The 16576-nt window shown below is 51.0% G+C and overlaps 1 protein-coding gene across 1 annotated transcript; it reads right to left on the bottom strand.

Annotated features, from left to right (window-relative positions):
- Positions 1-397: 397 nt before the first annotated feature.
- On the bottom strand, positions 398-2658 carry gas1a (growth arrest-specific 1a). The gene has a single exon (XM_057033708.1). It carries the CDS (start codon positions 2138-2140, stop codon positions 1355-1357), a length of 786 nt encoding a protein of 261 aa, XP_056889688.1. The 5' UTR covers positions 2141-2658; the 3' UTR covers positions 398-1354.
- Between the last annotated feature and the right edge of the window lie 13918 nt (positions 2659-16576).

The following is a 16576-nucleotide window of genomic DNA, read 5'->3' as shown; positions in this document are numbered from 1 at the left end:
CTGCAATATAGCGTAAACACAAACACGTCAGCCAACGGAGGGGGGGAGGGGGGGGGCAGCCACATGCAAATTCAAACGCCATTTTTCTTTAACATCCCGAGTGTTTAGAACAGCATTTAGAAACTCCCTCCCCCCAGTTTAAAGGAAATGAAAATGTGACACGTTTATTTAGCACTTTACCACGAGGCCGTAACCGAAAACTCTGATATCCGAACGCGGGGGTGGGGGGTGGGGGGGGGGGTGTTGATTTATGGTACCAGTTGCTTTTGACAACAGCCAGCTAAATCAAGACGTCGCAGGTCGTCAGGCCATCAGTCAGAGGTCGAGGCACAGCAGAGCCTGGGCCGGGCCCGAACCGTCCGGATCCACGCTCAGAAAGGGGGCGGGGCCACACGCAGCACTTCACATCACTTTATTATAGATCAAAATAATCGGCTACTTCTCTTAAAGTGCTCTCTGTTAGCTACAGTCCGACGTTTACATTTTAGAAGATTTTAACAACAGTTTACGAGTCGTTCCTCACTGAATTACAGATCCTCACCTGATATTTCACTGACTCAGCGGTTTCTTCGTGCACACGTGAAGAGAAAAACGTGACAAAATCACAGACAAGACGGACGTCTTCGGGTTCTCTTTAAGCCTTCGATGGAAGTGAACAGATCATACAGTGGACTTAGACGTTTCTCTCTCAGGCAATATAGTGAATAAATCCTCTCAAGGCCTCCGACATAGAAAATTCTCTGACAAAAAAACTCTATATAGGCTTTTCACATATATACAATGCACATTTGATGCAAGATAATAGTCAAAATAACTTCCCTTTAAAGCTGGAGTTTGTCTTTAATTCACATGATGGCGACTGTCTCTGTAATAAATTATGGTTTCACTTTAACTTCTTGTTTATTTACAAGTTCCTAGAATCCAGCGTTAAATACCCGCCGTGCCAGGCAGCACAGCCATAAAAAAATAGTGTGTATTTTTTATAAAAAGGGCAGTGCACAGCATTTACTGACTGGATCAAAGCGAGCCAACCTGTCGGCCAGGATAATTTCACGACTGAGTCCACGATCTAGTGTAGCTTATGGTGTGGAACGGGGACCAAAGGTCACTTAAAAATAGAGTTCTCTTGTCACTTGCATAGAAAGTAGGCGATCCGAAAGTGACGTCCTTCGGCCTCTGAGAGTCTGACATCAAAGGGGTCCTGTGCCAAAACGCCTTTTCCTTCAGTCTTTGAGAGTCTGACCTTTGACAAAAGCAGCGGGTCACTCGCTGACTAGAGTTCAGATGGCCTTTCATCTGGACAATAGTGCAGCCAGATTATAAACCCGGGGACTAAATGAGCCCTCGTTACACATCACCCCCCCAATAGAAGCAAAATGGAAGCCGACAGGGCCAAAACACAGCTGGCCCCCGACTGAGACGCTCCGCTCTCCAGCTCCACTGGATAGTCCGGATCCGTGGGATCGTCGTCGTCATCCGGGTCGGGGTCGTAGTCGGAGCCGCTGCCCTCGTCCCGGTCTGGGGCGTCGAAGCACAGCGCCTTCATGCTGCCCTTGACGAACTCGCAGATGGGTCTCTCCGTCCCGTCGCACACGCAGGTCTCCAGCTGCTGGCCCTTGGGGATTTTACGCATGTTCGTGATCACGTTCCGACACGCGTTGGTGCAGATCGCGCCGCTGAAAAGTTTCCCGCAGTGGTTCAAATAGTCGTGCATGGCGAAGTTGCACTGCTGGTCCCTCCCGCACTGGCGCCGAGCCTCCGTGCAGCCGGTGCTGGTCGTCCTGGGCAGGCAGGGGTCGATGGCCCGTTTGGCGCTCGCGCACACCGGGTCGTGCGCGCAGCTGCAGTCCTCCAGAGCTGGCCCGTTTTTGGTCATGTTGAGCTGGACGAGGGAGGAAATGCAGTGGCTCGGGCACTTCTTCTTATCCCCTCTGAGCACGGGGCCACATGCGCGCAAGTAGTGCTCGTACGCGTAATTACACTCGGGTTCGGCTTGGCAGTTCATGATGGCCTGCCAGCAGATCAGCCGCCGGCCGTGGGTCGCTGTGGCCGTGGAAAAGTAGCCAAAAACCAAAAGCAGGCACCCGATGAGCCAAGCGCATCTACAGGCGGCCCGTGTCGGAGCCCCGGAGCCTCCCATTGTTCTGGCGAAGGCGAAACTCAGAGTCGTGGCATATGTGGAAAGTTTCACACCGCTTCCACGGAGAGAGTCTTCTTCATTCCGAGGCAGATGCGGAGCGAAAGGCCCGTGTGTGGGCGTCAGGCAGCCTGGCAGCGCGCCGCGGAGCCCCCGGATCCGCAAACCCGTCCCAGTTGGTCCGTTCGGGCAGGATTCCTCCCGTTATCCGGACACCATCGCGCCAGCGGAACCGGACCGGGCCAAAAAAAACCAAAAACTTCTCCCGCAGTTTAGGAGGATTTCAGCAGCGGCTCATTCCATCGCCGCGTTCGGCGTTCCAGCGCGAAAATCCCGATCCCGATCCTGCCCCCCCCCTCTTCCTAACGGATCTCCGCTGCGCCTCAGAGGTCGCGCGGCTCCGCGCCGGGTCTTTGAGCGGCTCTGGTGCGCAAACAAACAGCGCGCGGGGGGAGAAAAACAACAACCGTGGCGGCTCGCAAAGTGGTCCTCGACTCTCTCCCCTCGGAGCATTTGTGCGGCTGCTCCCCGGCCCCCCCTCACTCCCCCTCACTCCCCCCCCCGCTGCACATTAGCCGGGGGCCTCTCATTGGTTGGCCACATGTTGCGGCCTCTACGTGAATGGGCGGGAGTTGGAAGAGAGGGAGATGTTCTGGAGAAGCTCAAGGTGATGTGGTGAATGTGTTGAGGCTGGAGAATTTACACAGTTAGTGGTCAGAGTGCTGGGGGGGGGGGGGGTTACACACACCATAAAGGTTTTGGGCTTTTCTAAATGTTTTGGTCACTTCCACCCCCCTCGCTTTAACTCACTAGCTTGTTCTCTTTTCCACGCTGCTTCGTCCACATTCCTTCGAGGCAACATAACAGGAAGTCAGCAAACGTCTCCCGGAGACCTGTCCACCGCGGAGCCCGTGCTCACATTCTCCCGCCGGTCAGAGGACCTCGCTCGCCTCTCGCCCGCGGCGCCCCGTGCCCCCCCCCACCCCTCGTATCCCTCAGGGTGATCATTGATTGCTCAAACATCCCTTAATGAGCTCTGCTGCCCTCATCCCCCTGCTGACGTCTCACGCTGCTGAATCCAGGTCTTGTCTTAACACGCGTTCGGATATTTCATCCTCCCGCCAGGTTCATGTCCGTTAAACCAGGAGGGTGTCGGATTTGTCCTGCAGGAACCTCATCCGCCCTTTTAACCCTCGGCATGGTCCTGTTTGACAGGGAAAATGGCCTTCAGAAGATTTCTTTAATGTTTAGATCGGAAGGGGGGGGGGACTGGATTTAATGGCTCTACATCACCATTTTTGTCAGCTGTTATTATTTATTTAGGGATTAGTGATCTGGACCCATCAGTGCTCAGAGTAACAATCATGATTATCCCCCCCCCCCCCCCAATAACTAATAATTGGTCTTGTCTATAAAACAGAATATAAAAAACACTATAAAAACAAGCTGTCGCGCGTGTCACCGCAAAGAACCTCACTAATGGAGACAAACGGAGGTTTTATGCTGCGAGCGTAAATCTGTCGTCACAAAACGCTTTTTAATCCTGACGGCAAACAAGTTAGAAGGGGGGGGGGGGGCACAAGGGGGCTGAGCGGCTGTCAGGAGGCATCAGAGAGGTCGAGACAACGTCAGGATCCTCCGTCTGCTGGAGCAGATGATCCATCTCCCTGGGCATCATCACCAGTGAGTGAGAGACCCAGAGAGGCAGAGAGAGGGGGGGGGGGGGGGGGGGTGGGGGGGTTAAAATGATAGCCCACATGTTGACACATGAGCCCGAGGAGGCAGTTTAGCTCCTGAGGCCTCGCTGTGGATGAGGGAGCCGGGGAAGGAGCGCGGCGGGGGCACAAAGGCTGCTTGTGTGTCTGATCTCAGGAATGTACCTTCGGGCCGCGGCCGCCAGCTTCCCACCGCAAACAATGCACTCAATGTCAGTCACGGCCGCTGGCGCCGCTCCAAGGGCCCGGCTCGTCAGGAATGATGGAACACCGGGAACCCTACACCTCGGGAGTCCCTCGTCTGTGTTCCCAGGAGCAGGAGAGGGACGGCCACGTCCTCATTGTTCCCCGAGCAGAACTGTGGCGACGACTTCAGAGGTGCGTTCCCGGCCGCCTCTTCCAAGCATTTCCAGACCTTAGCCGGACTTTTAGGAAGAAAAGGAACGTCATCGGCCTGTAAAAGAGATGTTAAATCACCCAGCTGTTGCCTTTCCAGCAGCTGTTTTTAACCAGATGTGCTGAGGAGAGATTAAAGGAACAATAAAGGGCAGATAATGGAGGAAAGTTGCTCCTAATTCCTTTACTGTGACCTCTGCTGAGGACGACGGACTTCCTCGTCACCGCGTCGGGAGGATCAGGAGAGCGTCCCAGGGAGCCGAGTCCTCCAGAAAGGGAATACCGGAATACCGGGATACAGGAAATGGGACTGCAGGAACCATACGTTCAAATTGCTTCCTCTCTGGGATGGCGGAGCGGTGATAATCGTGGGCGATAAGTTATCCCAGAGCAGACTCGGACCAGATTAGGCCGCCGTTTCCTCCCTGCTGGGGGGGGGGGGGGGTTATGTTGAGCAGTGATTAAACTACAAACGACCACTTCCATTAAGCCCCTTTACATGAAAGTCATCATCACCTCTGCAGCACCGTCGGGATCCAACAGGGCTGCAGCTTGGATCGCTCCTGATTGGGATCCACAACGGTCCTCATGTGGGATCTGATCTGATCTGATCTGATCTGATCTGATCTGATCTGATCTGATCTGATGCGTTCAGCAGGGTTCTGGTTCTGTTTCTCCTCCTGCACAACACTCACTTCTGATTGGCTCGTTTGAAGCAGCCATAGACCGAAGGAAGGGTTCATTGCACACCTGGACATCACCTCACCTGCCCCCCCCCCCCCCCACGTCAGCCTTCCAGTCGGCGTTCAAACGTGCGTCCTGCAGCTGCAGATTTACGGCCGCCCTCCAACCCCCCAGCACCAATCTAGAGATTAGAACCCCCCCCCACCGACCCGCCAGCCCCCCCGGCCAACCTCTGGCTGCAGCGGAGCGCATGTGAAACTCGAGCATGTTTCCCCATTTGGCTGGATCCCGCGGCCCCGTCGCAGTTATGAGGCCACTTCACAGGAGTGTAAACTGTGTATTTAAAAAGCCGTCATTGTGGGACGGCGGCTGCTCTGGTGGGGTGTGTGTGTGTGTGTGTGTGTGTGTGTGTGGGGGGGGGGGGGGTTAGAATAACTGAGTGACACAATGGCTGCTTTTCTAAATAAACAGATGTGGGCAGGCTGTTAAAACCTCTTTTTTCCCTCTCAGCCTTTTCATATCCTCCCCCCCTCCTCAATCCCATCTGTAAAAGGCTGCGCACGCACACACACGCACACACACACACACACACACACACACACACACACCCTCTCTGCTTCTCTCTCTCTGTTCACATGTCTAAGAAAGGCAAAGGGCTGCTCAGCTCCTGCAGCTGTTCCCCACAAACGCTTCTCTATTCTGGCCTCGGTGCTCAAGTGATACCACTCGTCTGCACCGGGTGATTAATTAATTGCCCCCCCCCCCCCCCCCCCCTTTACATATGGAGGAAATAAACTGACCACAACAGACCAAATCCAATTTACAGTAGTACCGGTAGTTAGCAGTAGCAGTATCAGCTAATGGAAATAAAGGTTCTGTTCTCCTGAAACGCTCATGCGGCTAAAGGCTAACGCTAACGTTCCACCATTAAATTCCCGCCATAGGGAATTTTTCAGTAAGAGTATGAGGATGGCTCAGATAAACTTGTTGTTTTTGTGAAATCCAAGCTGGAATGCTGCTTTCGGCGGCTAATTGCCACGTCCCCAGTGGTGCTGGAGCGCATTCCCAGCTGGCTCCGCTGTGCTGATAAAGCAATCAGGCCGCCGGCGGCAAAATAAAAAGCACATGTCTGACTTCCTACCAGAGACGCATCAGCACCGTGATTGTGGATCATTGCCGGTAAAAATGGGACTGATCCGCTCGATTTATACCCGAGTACTTGGAATTATGTGAACAAAGGGATCAAAATAACGGACCGAGGCCTTTTTGGTTGTTTTTGGTCTGGTTGTTAAAACACAATATGCATATCAGCCAATCAGAGAGAGACAGTTTCAACGATCAAAGCTCGATGAAGACGAAGAAAATAAAATAAGTCTGTAAAGGAAGTTCAGCAAAGATCAAAGACATGACGTGAGGAGCGGAAATGGCAGCGTTTCCGAGAGAGCAAAAAGCTATTTTCTCATGCTAATCCTGCTTTTTTCTCAATGGCAAAGCAAACACAAGAAAAGGGGAAATGCTAAGTGAAGATACGATCAGAGAAGACAAGTTGAACTCAAGCTGAACAGTTCCCTCTGACTGTGATTAAAGATCAGAACATGTGGGTCCAACTGATCTAAGGATCAGTGGTAAATGGTTAACATGTAATGTTCTAGCCTAACAAATGGACTCGTGGCTGTGATCTAGTCCTCTTCCACTGACTCGCTGTAATTACACAAGGACCAGTTCAACATTGGGCAATCAGGACAAAAATCCATCCAAACCAGCCCCCACCTGTGTAAAAGGAAGACAAAAAATGAAAACAAAAGAGGTCTGGTGATGATGTCTTGCCACAACATGGCGCATCGGTGTCTGCTTTCACCCGATAAGGGCCCGCCAATAACTCCAGGGGCCCCAGGTGGTTTCAGACAGATTGATAACCACTAGCACCCCAGGTCAGCTCCAGGTAATCCATCAGGGCCCTGAGAGAGCCCAGCAGAGTCAGGGGGAGGCCTGCACAGCTAACACAGCTAACACAGCTAACACAGCTAACACAGCAAGCACAGCTAACACAGCTAATACAGCGAGCACAGCTAACACAGCGAGCACAGCTAACACAGCGAGCACAGCTAACACAGCTAATACTTTTTAATAGTTAAAATCACACAACTGCTTAAATGTGATTGTCAATTTTAAAAATGCATTTTGTGATGTGACTTCTGTCAGACGTCGGGTGGTTTTAGAGTTCTCATCAGATTTCTCGCTCCAGCGCAACAGTGTATATTTCGTTGGTTTATATTGCGTAAACAAGCAATAAGCTGCGTGGAATTTACAGCTAATTTAGCATTTATCCGCAGGAAGAGAGAGCTCAGCGTCGTCATGCGTGAAGCTTATAGATATTGCACAAACCGTGTAATTCATCCAAATATTTACTGAGGTATCATTTTCTCTAATTCCCTTTTTTTCCCAAGACTGCAGGACTATGCTTTTCTTTCCTTCTTTCTTTCTTCCCCTTTTCTCTCTTTCTTTCTTTAAGCAGGAAAACCTTGATGCATCTAAATGACTAAAACTTTCCCACTTAGTTGTTGTTTACCATTTTTAAGTCTCCATCTTTGTTTCAGTTGCAAAAGCTTCACCTTGAAACCTGAAAAGAACCAACAATCCCTCTTTAGCAAGTTTCCTCCAAGAGGAAATCCATATCCAATCCAATCTTCCTGATTTTCTCCGAACAGGTTCATCACATGGTTTCTAACGGTTTGATTGTTTGCGCTTGCTAACATCCAAGCTAACATCAGTAATATTTAAAAGCCTGGTCCTGGGAGGTAAAAGGCTTTTTTTGGCATCATCTTGACTTGGTGAGCTCTTAAAATAACCATTACGACCGTAAGACTATTTAAAGTAAATCAAACCGCACATAAAATTAGGAGCGGTGGAATGTGTTTAGTCTTTCTCTGAATGCTGGAAGCAGTCGGCTGCCTGGGGAAACAGGAGCCGAGGGCAGAAAAGAAAGGCCCCGAAATGGGTTGAAATGTGCAAAAAGAAGCAGATTTTCTCAACACTTGTGTGTCCCCATGTGGTGTCAAGGGTTCACGGAGGATTTTTCTTTTCTAGAGACGTGAGCGAGGGGCTGAAGTCGGAGCACCCCCCCCCCCCCCCCACGCCACGTCTCAGCGCTGTTCCCTATTCGTCACCGACAAAGGCCACGTTTGGCATAATCACGGTCATTTCCTGGGCCCGGCAGCGAGCTCTGGCCGTCCTTCTGTGCCGACTCTGGTGCACAGTGGACGCACTCTTCCACCCAGCAGCCCCCCCCCAGCAGGCGTCCCCCCCCCAGCAGGCGTCCCCCCCCCCCGAACAAGCCGCTCCTTCTTCTGTCCACCACAGATGAAGATAAAGCAGAACAGCGGCTGGACGGCGTCGGCGCCGTGACCCTGCCCCCCCGCCCCCCCCCTCTGAGGGTCGCTCTATCCAGCTACTGCACACAGATTCCTCAGATGATCAGCTCTCCTGGATTCCCAACCTGGATCTGGATCCATCTCACAGATCAAAACACGTGATCCACATCACAGTAAATCTCATCTTCTTCTTTCCCCCATCTGGCTCATCTGGCTGGTCCGGTTGGATCTACCCCCCCCCCCCAGACCAGCCCCCTGCAGCCTCTGCAGGACAGGAGCAGCTGCGCCTCCTGACAGATCGGCCATGCCATCACCAGAATTCCTGCAGCGCCGCCCGGCTCTCAGCATTCCTGTCAACACTCAATGTGACATTCTAATTTTAAAGGAGGCCGCCGCCCCCAGAACTCTCACCTACGGGCCGGGTCGGGCTCGTCCGGGCGCTGGCAACATCGGCAACGCCGCGGATCAGAAAGAGGACGGAGCGTCGTTAGCGGCCACTAATGCTGTCGTTAACAGAGGAAGACGAGCGTGAGCCGGAGCTGGAGGGAAAATTAAAGCGTTCCCAGACAGAAAACGGCCCAGTTTGTGAAGCCTCGAGGGCCGACGGACAGAACCCCAGACAGATGAAATTCCAGCCCTCTTCGCCGGTTCCGATGCCAGATTTTGTCACTTGAGGTGGGATTATTGAAACATTCCCACCGGATGTTCCTGCAACACCGAGGAAAAATGCCGAAACCGACACATTCCCACACTCAAACCCCCGTAGAAAAGAGCAGGGAATAAATTTAATACAAGTATCTGTTTCAAGGTTAATTTTCCAGAAAATTCCTGTAATTCCAAGAAAGTGTCGGATCCATTACAAGTCAGAGCAGATTTATGCCATTCTGTCATACTTGGATCATGATATTGGGGGGGGGGGGAGTTCTGGGGCAGATCCGACATTTTACTGCTTCTAAAGAAAAAAACTTCCTCGTGATAACTGAGGAATTTCCATATGACCTCAGGACAAGCTGGGCTCTGTAGCCTTCAGTCGGGGGGGGGGGGGTCATTTTATTTACTTTTAAAAGGATTCAGCCTTTATAAAGAAATTCTACAGAGCTCAACGAGACGGCAGAACTTCTCCCCCCGAAGGTGAAGCGGAAAAAAATGAAAAAGAGTCACTGGAAAAACACAAAACTGGCCGATTCTTCAGAAATGAATGAGGATCTAGCAGCCGTCAGAACCCTGTATCCGGGTTCTCCTGGTCCCGCCCGTTCCATCCGGGCCGTCAGAGTCTCCCGGTGAAGCCTTCGCCCAGCCCCCCCGCCTCCGAGATTCCAATCTGTGCAGCTATGAGGACGCCAGTGGCCTTAAACCTGTGGCAAATTACAAGGAAAACAAAGCACACACACACACACACACACACACACACACACACACACACTCCCCTCTGATACTGTTTATCCCATCGTTCCTGCAGCCGCGATGGGATTAAATCATAAATACCCCATTAATGACTTCAGTGGGATCACCCCCCCCCCCCCAAACCCTCATCCCGCCTCGTAATCTTGGATTTCATGGGTGCTGTTTGGGTTCCCAGTTTTTCGGACCTGCGTGCTCGATGTCCGAGACTGAGCCCCCCCAGACGTGGCGTTCAGGCGGGGGTCAATAGTTGAAGTGGAGCTGATTTTAGACATCAAAGCCCTTTTGGAGATCCAAACACACACACGGGGGGGGGGGATCTTTGAGTGGCTCCAGAAGGACTTGGGTGAAATCTGATCGAGTGATGTCACCAGTCAGGGGTGGGTGAGAGGGAAGCCGGGGGGGGGGTTAGCATCAGGCATGAAGGAATTTCTTATCCCACCACCAACGACAGATCCATTTTTGGTCTCCAAAAAAAATATGGTGGTCATGTGACCTGGGGCTAATTACCACTTCTAACTGGCCTAATAAGTTAAAACTAAGAAACAAGGAACTTTTTTAATGGGAACTTTTTTAATGGGAACTTATATAGCGCGGTGCGTTCGAGCGCCGTGCACCAACACGCTTTCATTCTTCGCTAATTCCGACTTTTGACTTGGCTCAGCGCAGTAAAACTTCATGTAGTAATTTGGGCCGACACGCTTTGATGCACCAGCGGCGGCGCAGGTTCAGACACTCGGCTGATGTCAGAGGAGCCTCTGATAACAGGAAGGAGACAAATTGAGCGTTCTTGTTAACACTGACGTACAGTTGAGGAGCAGGATTTACTGCCGCCGCTGCCCGGTGACGCCTCGCTGACGTCCTGGTCTCATCAAGAGCAGCTCAAACTGAGAAAGATGGTTTCGATTATTGATCATCGGCGTGGGGATCAAAGGAAAGGGGCTCCCTCCCTTTCCTGCCTCTCCAGGCTGCAGTTTGTCCTCTGTTGCGTCCTCAGTCTACCAGCAGCTGCAGGCCCGCATGCAGCCGCCTCCAGGAAGCCGATCTGCTGCCTGCATCCATCACGCCGACAGAAGGATCCAGAAGGAGACGGATCAGGTTCCACCGTCACATGTGGATGAAGAGGATCACTGAGGTTGTTCTTTTAAGGAGTGAGGGCGGGTTGTTTTTTTTTAACGTTTTCAGCCTCCTCCTCCTCCTCTTCTGCTCTATCTGCCCGCTTGGGTTTAGGTTTTTGCTTCCAGACAGACCACGAGACGACCTCTGACCTCTGAATCCATCAGAGGGGAAAGTGAGTCGGAGCCCCGACGAGAACTGCATCAATTCTTTAGCCTGAAGTTCAGCAGCGACGGCGCGGAGCTCCGATCCAGCGCAGCTTCCACGTTAATGACACCAACACGGGAGTGTGTGTGTGTGTGTGTGTGTGTGTGTGTGTGTGTGTGTGTGTGAAGAAATCTGCTCGATCTCCTAAACTGCGGCCAGTTAAAACAAACTTTGAGGCGAGAGGACGGACGAATTCGCTGCATCTATTATCATCTCACAGTGGTGATTTCTAAATACTTAAAGGGAAATAAGACACCGACAACTTCTGGCGGTGACAGCTGGTCAGAGTGGAGAGCTCTGTGCATGCGTGTGTGTGTGTGTGTGTGTGTGCGTGTGTGTGTGTGTGCACAGGAGGATGCAGCTGCAGTCTGGCTAATGTGATGGCTGAGAGGTCCAGAAGCAGATGGGGGCTTCAGAACACTCCGCAACACGATAGCCATTTTGAAATAGCTGCATATTTTGCTGTGTTTTTTCGGAGCCGTGCACGCTGGGTCCTCCCGTGCACAAACGCGGCGCATAATTCAGGTCTCTCTCTCTCTCTCTTCAAGCCCATAAATCCTGACTTTCCAGGTCTTTAAAACCATTTCCTGAACCCCGTTAAGGTCATTTTGTTTTACGATTGTAATTAATTCATGTTTTGTTTTGCTTTTTTCCTAAAGGTTTCATCATGGGAAGCAGCGTTATCATCAGGTCTGGCGTCTCGAACGCAGCCTTCCATAAAGGCAAACATTCTGCAGAAGAAACCTAATATTAGTAACGCCCCCCCCCCGCCCGGCCAGGCCTTTTAACCTTTGCCCTCCTGAGACCTGACTCTAATCATCAGTCATTTTGGAAGTTACATGAAATCTGCAGAAAGTTCCCATTTTATGTGGCTCTTTTTCGTGTCTGATTTGGGTTATTAAGAGCTGTTTAAAATAAAACACACAGCAAAACAGAGAAACGTCGACATAACATAAAAAACCTTTGAGCACTATAACTTAGAATAATATTACTTGTATCATAATCATCTACTTGTAATTGATTTATTCCATTTGAAGAGGTATCAAGAGATGAAAACAAAAAAAAGTAAATTTCCTCTATTTAAGAATATTGTTAGATCATCATAATAATATCAAAAATACATAATATTCCAGTGTATCTGTTATTGGTGCTTATTGTCCCCTCTAGGCTACTGTAGTAATATTTCTGAGGGGGGCCACTCCATTAAATATATGACTGAACAAAAGCGCTGCCATTATACTTTATTAAATTATTTATTTTACACTCCAAAGTGTCAGTAGATCATCAGTGGTTACAGATTCTCTGTCTTGATTAGTGAGGTTAGTTAGAATCTTAGTTAGCCATTTCCCACATTTAAAGTAATTTTTATGCTACTTTAATGATGCAGGATATGAGCTCATAAAAGCTTGAGCTACCACGCTCGTGCAGACGCCCGGACGGGTGACCGGAGTCAGGGGCAGAGTTACAGCCGCCATAACGTGGCGGCCGTTTGGCTTTTATCGCTCCAATTACGGTTGAAACAACGACACCTGCGTAAGTGGCTGCTTGGACTTTTCACTGGTGGCGAGGAGCCGCGGCGAACGCAGGGCCGCAGAGGGAAAACGTGCGCTCCGCATTGTTAAGCGGAGGTTTATGAAGAGTCTATCCCCCCAGCAGGAGAGGTTTTATTAGCGCCGTTTAAATGGCTGCCTTGTTAAAGATCAAGCAGCAGGCGGGCGAGCAGGCGGCTGTGGCCTCGGGATCCACCGCACCGCTACACCGCTGCCTATTTTCACCCTCTTCAGAGCTTTATTTGACATGCTAGTGTGTAGACAGGCCTGTTTGGAGACACAATAATCACTTTTAACTTCAGCCGGAATACTAGGATCCCACCTGTGGGAGTCCGGGCTCGGGTGGTCCCGGCTCTTCAGGATGTAAATGATAAGTTAGATAAACAGGAGCCTTTCCCGACGCTTTGATGAGGTTCTCCCCTCTGCACGAGCGGGAAAACACTCACAAAAGTTTCCTTATCAAACCAGGAGCTCCGGTTCTGAATTAACTGGAGGGTCGGTCGGACGTGAAGTCCCCGCTCAGAGGTCGCGGGGGCGCATGAGAAACGAGCGATCCCGGCAGTCATGGAAAATCCTGGACATCATCCTCGCTCTTTGATGATGCTGCCACAGACGGAGCAGCAGAAATAGTCGGCGCTGATTATTTCCTCTCATTTGTCCGAGTTTAGAGGCCTCCTGAAAAAGGTTTATAGTTCAGTTCACGTCTTTGCTGTTTCACAATGGAAACCAGGAGGAAAGAGAGGGAAAAGTGACGCTGCTGGACGCTCCGCGGTGTTGCGCAACTGCTGTTGGATACGCAGAAACCTTCAGAAAAAAGGTGCTCCGCTCAAAATCCCCCCTTTTAACTCCATCTTGGGGGAAACAAACAGCCTCTGTCAGCGTAATAGCTGAATAAAACAATGTATGTTTTAACAAAATGTCGGCATTTGGCGGGATTTTATAGGGAACAAGAGTTAATTGCTCAGAGAGGTCGACACCCTGACCCCTCTTTACAGATTTACAGTCAGCGGTAAAGAATGTGAACGCTGAGCGAATAAAGTGCAATAAAAGTGATGTTTGCAGCCTTCGCTGACGGGACAAAGGGACAGAAATGGACCGTTAGGACACACAACCCTGCCAACTGTGAGTAAAAAGGTTTTTGACTGTAAAAGGGGATCAAAGAACCTTTCCAGCCTCAATCTGAGGCAGCAAAGTGAATGATTAAAGGAATCACTTGATCTTTTGCCATTGACGAACTTGACTTTTGTTAGTCAGACTGAAGACCAGAGAAACGTTCACTGAATCCAGCTGCAGCAGCCAAAAACCCCCTCTGGACCTGGACGGTCCTGCTGACGTGGAACACTGCGAGTTGGTCTTACAACATGATAAGACAGTCGTAATAATCAATCATGTGTGTGTGTGTGTGTGTGTGTGTGTGTGTGTGTGTGTGGTGTGTGTGTGTGTGCGTGCGTGTGTGTGTGCGTGCGTGTGTGTGTGTGTGTGGAGCTATAGGCTGTCTGAACTCATCATCAGTGACAGAGAGCTTCAGCCATCACAGCACATCTGACCAGCCTGACTTTAATCCTCCGGGACCTGAAGGTCGTCTCTTCGGCTCGCTGGAGCCGCAGTCTGAGCAAGGTCAAAGGTAAACATCACATGATCTCGTTCTTCGGGGGGGGGGGGGACCAGATCGCATACTGTAGCCACTTCCTGGATCAGTCGAACAGGGGGAAGAGGAGAACCTTTAAGTGGAACAAGCTGAACAAATAATCCTGTAATCACATTTTATTCACTTAAATCAGGTTTGTGTCCAGGAGAGGGAGGATGGAAGGATTGTGCATTAATGCCTCACTGGGGAGTTCCTGGGTTCCTCACAGAACATATTTCATCTGTCAGAAGGCTGGATGCATTCTTTGGTTTGGATCATCTTGAGCTTAAACACCCCTCCTGTCTCCCCCGCCATGATGGGATGCAAAGGCAGACCTCTGGGAACCATAGACAAGCGTGTATTTCTAACCTCTCTAGCTTCTTATTCATTCTTCCTCTTCACATCTGACTTTCAAAACTTCAGAGACATCCAGATGCAGTTTTTCCGGGTCTCCAGCGGGGTTGACATTTACGCCCAAAACGTGTGTTTACGCGTCCAACAGTTTGGCGTTCCCAGCGGGCGGGCTCCTGCCCCGGCTGGCTGTTTATGTTCGGACCGACCGCCTTCCACTGACACCAGCTCAGGCGAGAGAGACACAACCGCCGTGTGTGAGCGTTCCTCTACTGTAAATATTTCTTTAGCTGTCAGCTGCCCTCCCTGCCAGAGGTGGGGACTCCGTGGTTGAAGGTCCTCCCCGCAGAAATGTTCCCAACATGAGGAAAACTGCACACTTTCGCTCAAAAAGGTTGTGTTGCCTTTAATTTCACTTCATACCGTCGTGAATCTATGATCAGAATTTGAATATAATGGTGATTTACTCGCGTAAATCACCATTATATTCAAATTCCCCTCCCTGGGCGCTGGGCTGATGCTCCTCCACGGTTCTATGGTAGCACAGAGGGACTTAAAGGGCACTTGTTGTGGGAACTGTGGTAGAAAAATCTATTTTGTTCCCTGGCAGCCACCGTAGGATCCCCGACACCCCGAGGAAAGCAGGTCGGGGTGCTCAGTCGCCTGAGTTCTCACCGCTCACTGTTGAGATGATGCTACGGGCAGTTCGGGAAATAAGAGGCTAAGACGCAACAGTCAGAGTTCAGAAATGGATTTCTGCAACGGCTCAGGGAAAATATGATGTCGCTGCGGCGGAATGTCTCCTCTCTGTCCTGCCAAATCTGATCTGGAAACACTTAGGGGAACCTGCCTGTTCTAGGAACCAATAATAATTTGCTTAAGGGAAGTCACATCTGGCTGGACGGAGCGAGGCAGAGGTTAAGAGTGGTGAAACTGGGCCAGAGCTGCTCACCAGTCGCAGGATGAGAAAGAGGCCTGATGTTAAACAAAAATCTTAACTGCAGGAAATAGGCCTGTTATCATAACGCAACCATTTGCCTTGGCAGGCAACCAGGCTCAAACGGACGCTTGTTTACTACTTCTATTTCTTTCTTTCTTTCTTTTTTCACGAGCGGGGCCAGAAATTTATGGACAGATAAATTACAAATCCTCAGAAGAGCAGCTGCCGTCGAGGAGATGTTTGTTTTTAGTGCGGGGGCCAAAAAGAGGAGGGAAAGAAAATAGACCGAGCAAGTGCGAGAAAAGGCCGGTTTGTTTACGCAGCCACGAGCTTTGTTTGAGGGCTCAGATGATAATCAGGAGCGTTCGGCTACCGAACGCCGAGGAGAGCCCAACGTTTGGCAACAGGTGTTTTCAGGGACGAGGAAAGTTGGAATCCAACTCAACAAAGCCAACGCACCCAAAGCAGCAACTCTACAGCCACCAAGACAGGCAGGTAGTTGAAGGGGGGGGTAAAGTCAGGGATTTGGGGAATTTGGGCCTGGCCCGCCTTCTCCAAACGCGTTGGTGCCCCGGCGATGAAGTGTTCCTTCCACTTGAGCAAAGTTCCGTTGGGTGATGAATTACCTCAGCAGCTCCACCCTGCGAGAGCAGACGGCCGTTCGGAGACCCTCAACCGAATAAGCGGCTTTCACGCGACAGCAGCAGGAACCCGAAGAACTCGCTGGTGACCCGCATCGAGGCCCGACCCAGAGCCGTGTTTTGACAGTGAGCTGATGGGGTCGGGGTTTTCATTCCTGCATCTGGGTGTAGTTTTCTGTCAGAGCCGCGCTCGTATGAACGGCCGCATACTTGAGGCGATTAGGGGAGGGGCCCGGCGGTCTATGGTGGCACGCAGATCTTCGGTGGACGACCGTGTTTCGTGCGACGCGCTGCAGACACACGAGTCAGCTGGGAACGCTTAAAACAGACAGATGGAGTTCTCCCAAAATACACAGAGAACGTCTTTTAACGTCCGTCACCATTAAATCAGGCGGCTCTGAGGGTTTCCCACAGCTGCCCCCCCCCCCCCCCCCCCCCGG

This window comes from Takifugu flavidus, chromosome 5, assembly GCF_003711565.1.
Source record: "Takifugu flavidus isolate HTHZ2018 chromosome 5, ASM371156v2, whole genome shotgun sequence".
NCBI lineage: Eukaryota > Metazoa > Chordata > Actinopteri > Tetraodontiformes > Tetraodontidae > Takifugu > Takifugu flavidus.
The sequence above is the reverse complement of the archived record's forward strand: the minus strand, read 5'-3'. Positions and strand labels throughout refer to the sequence as shown.

Bases quoted from the DNA above. Each gene is read 5' to 3' on its own strand.
- gas1a (XM_057033708.1), bottom strand. From the start codon at position 2,140: ATGGGAGGCTCCGGGGCTCCGACACGGGCCGCCTGTAGATGCGCTTGG.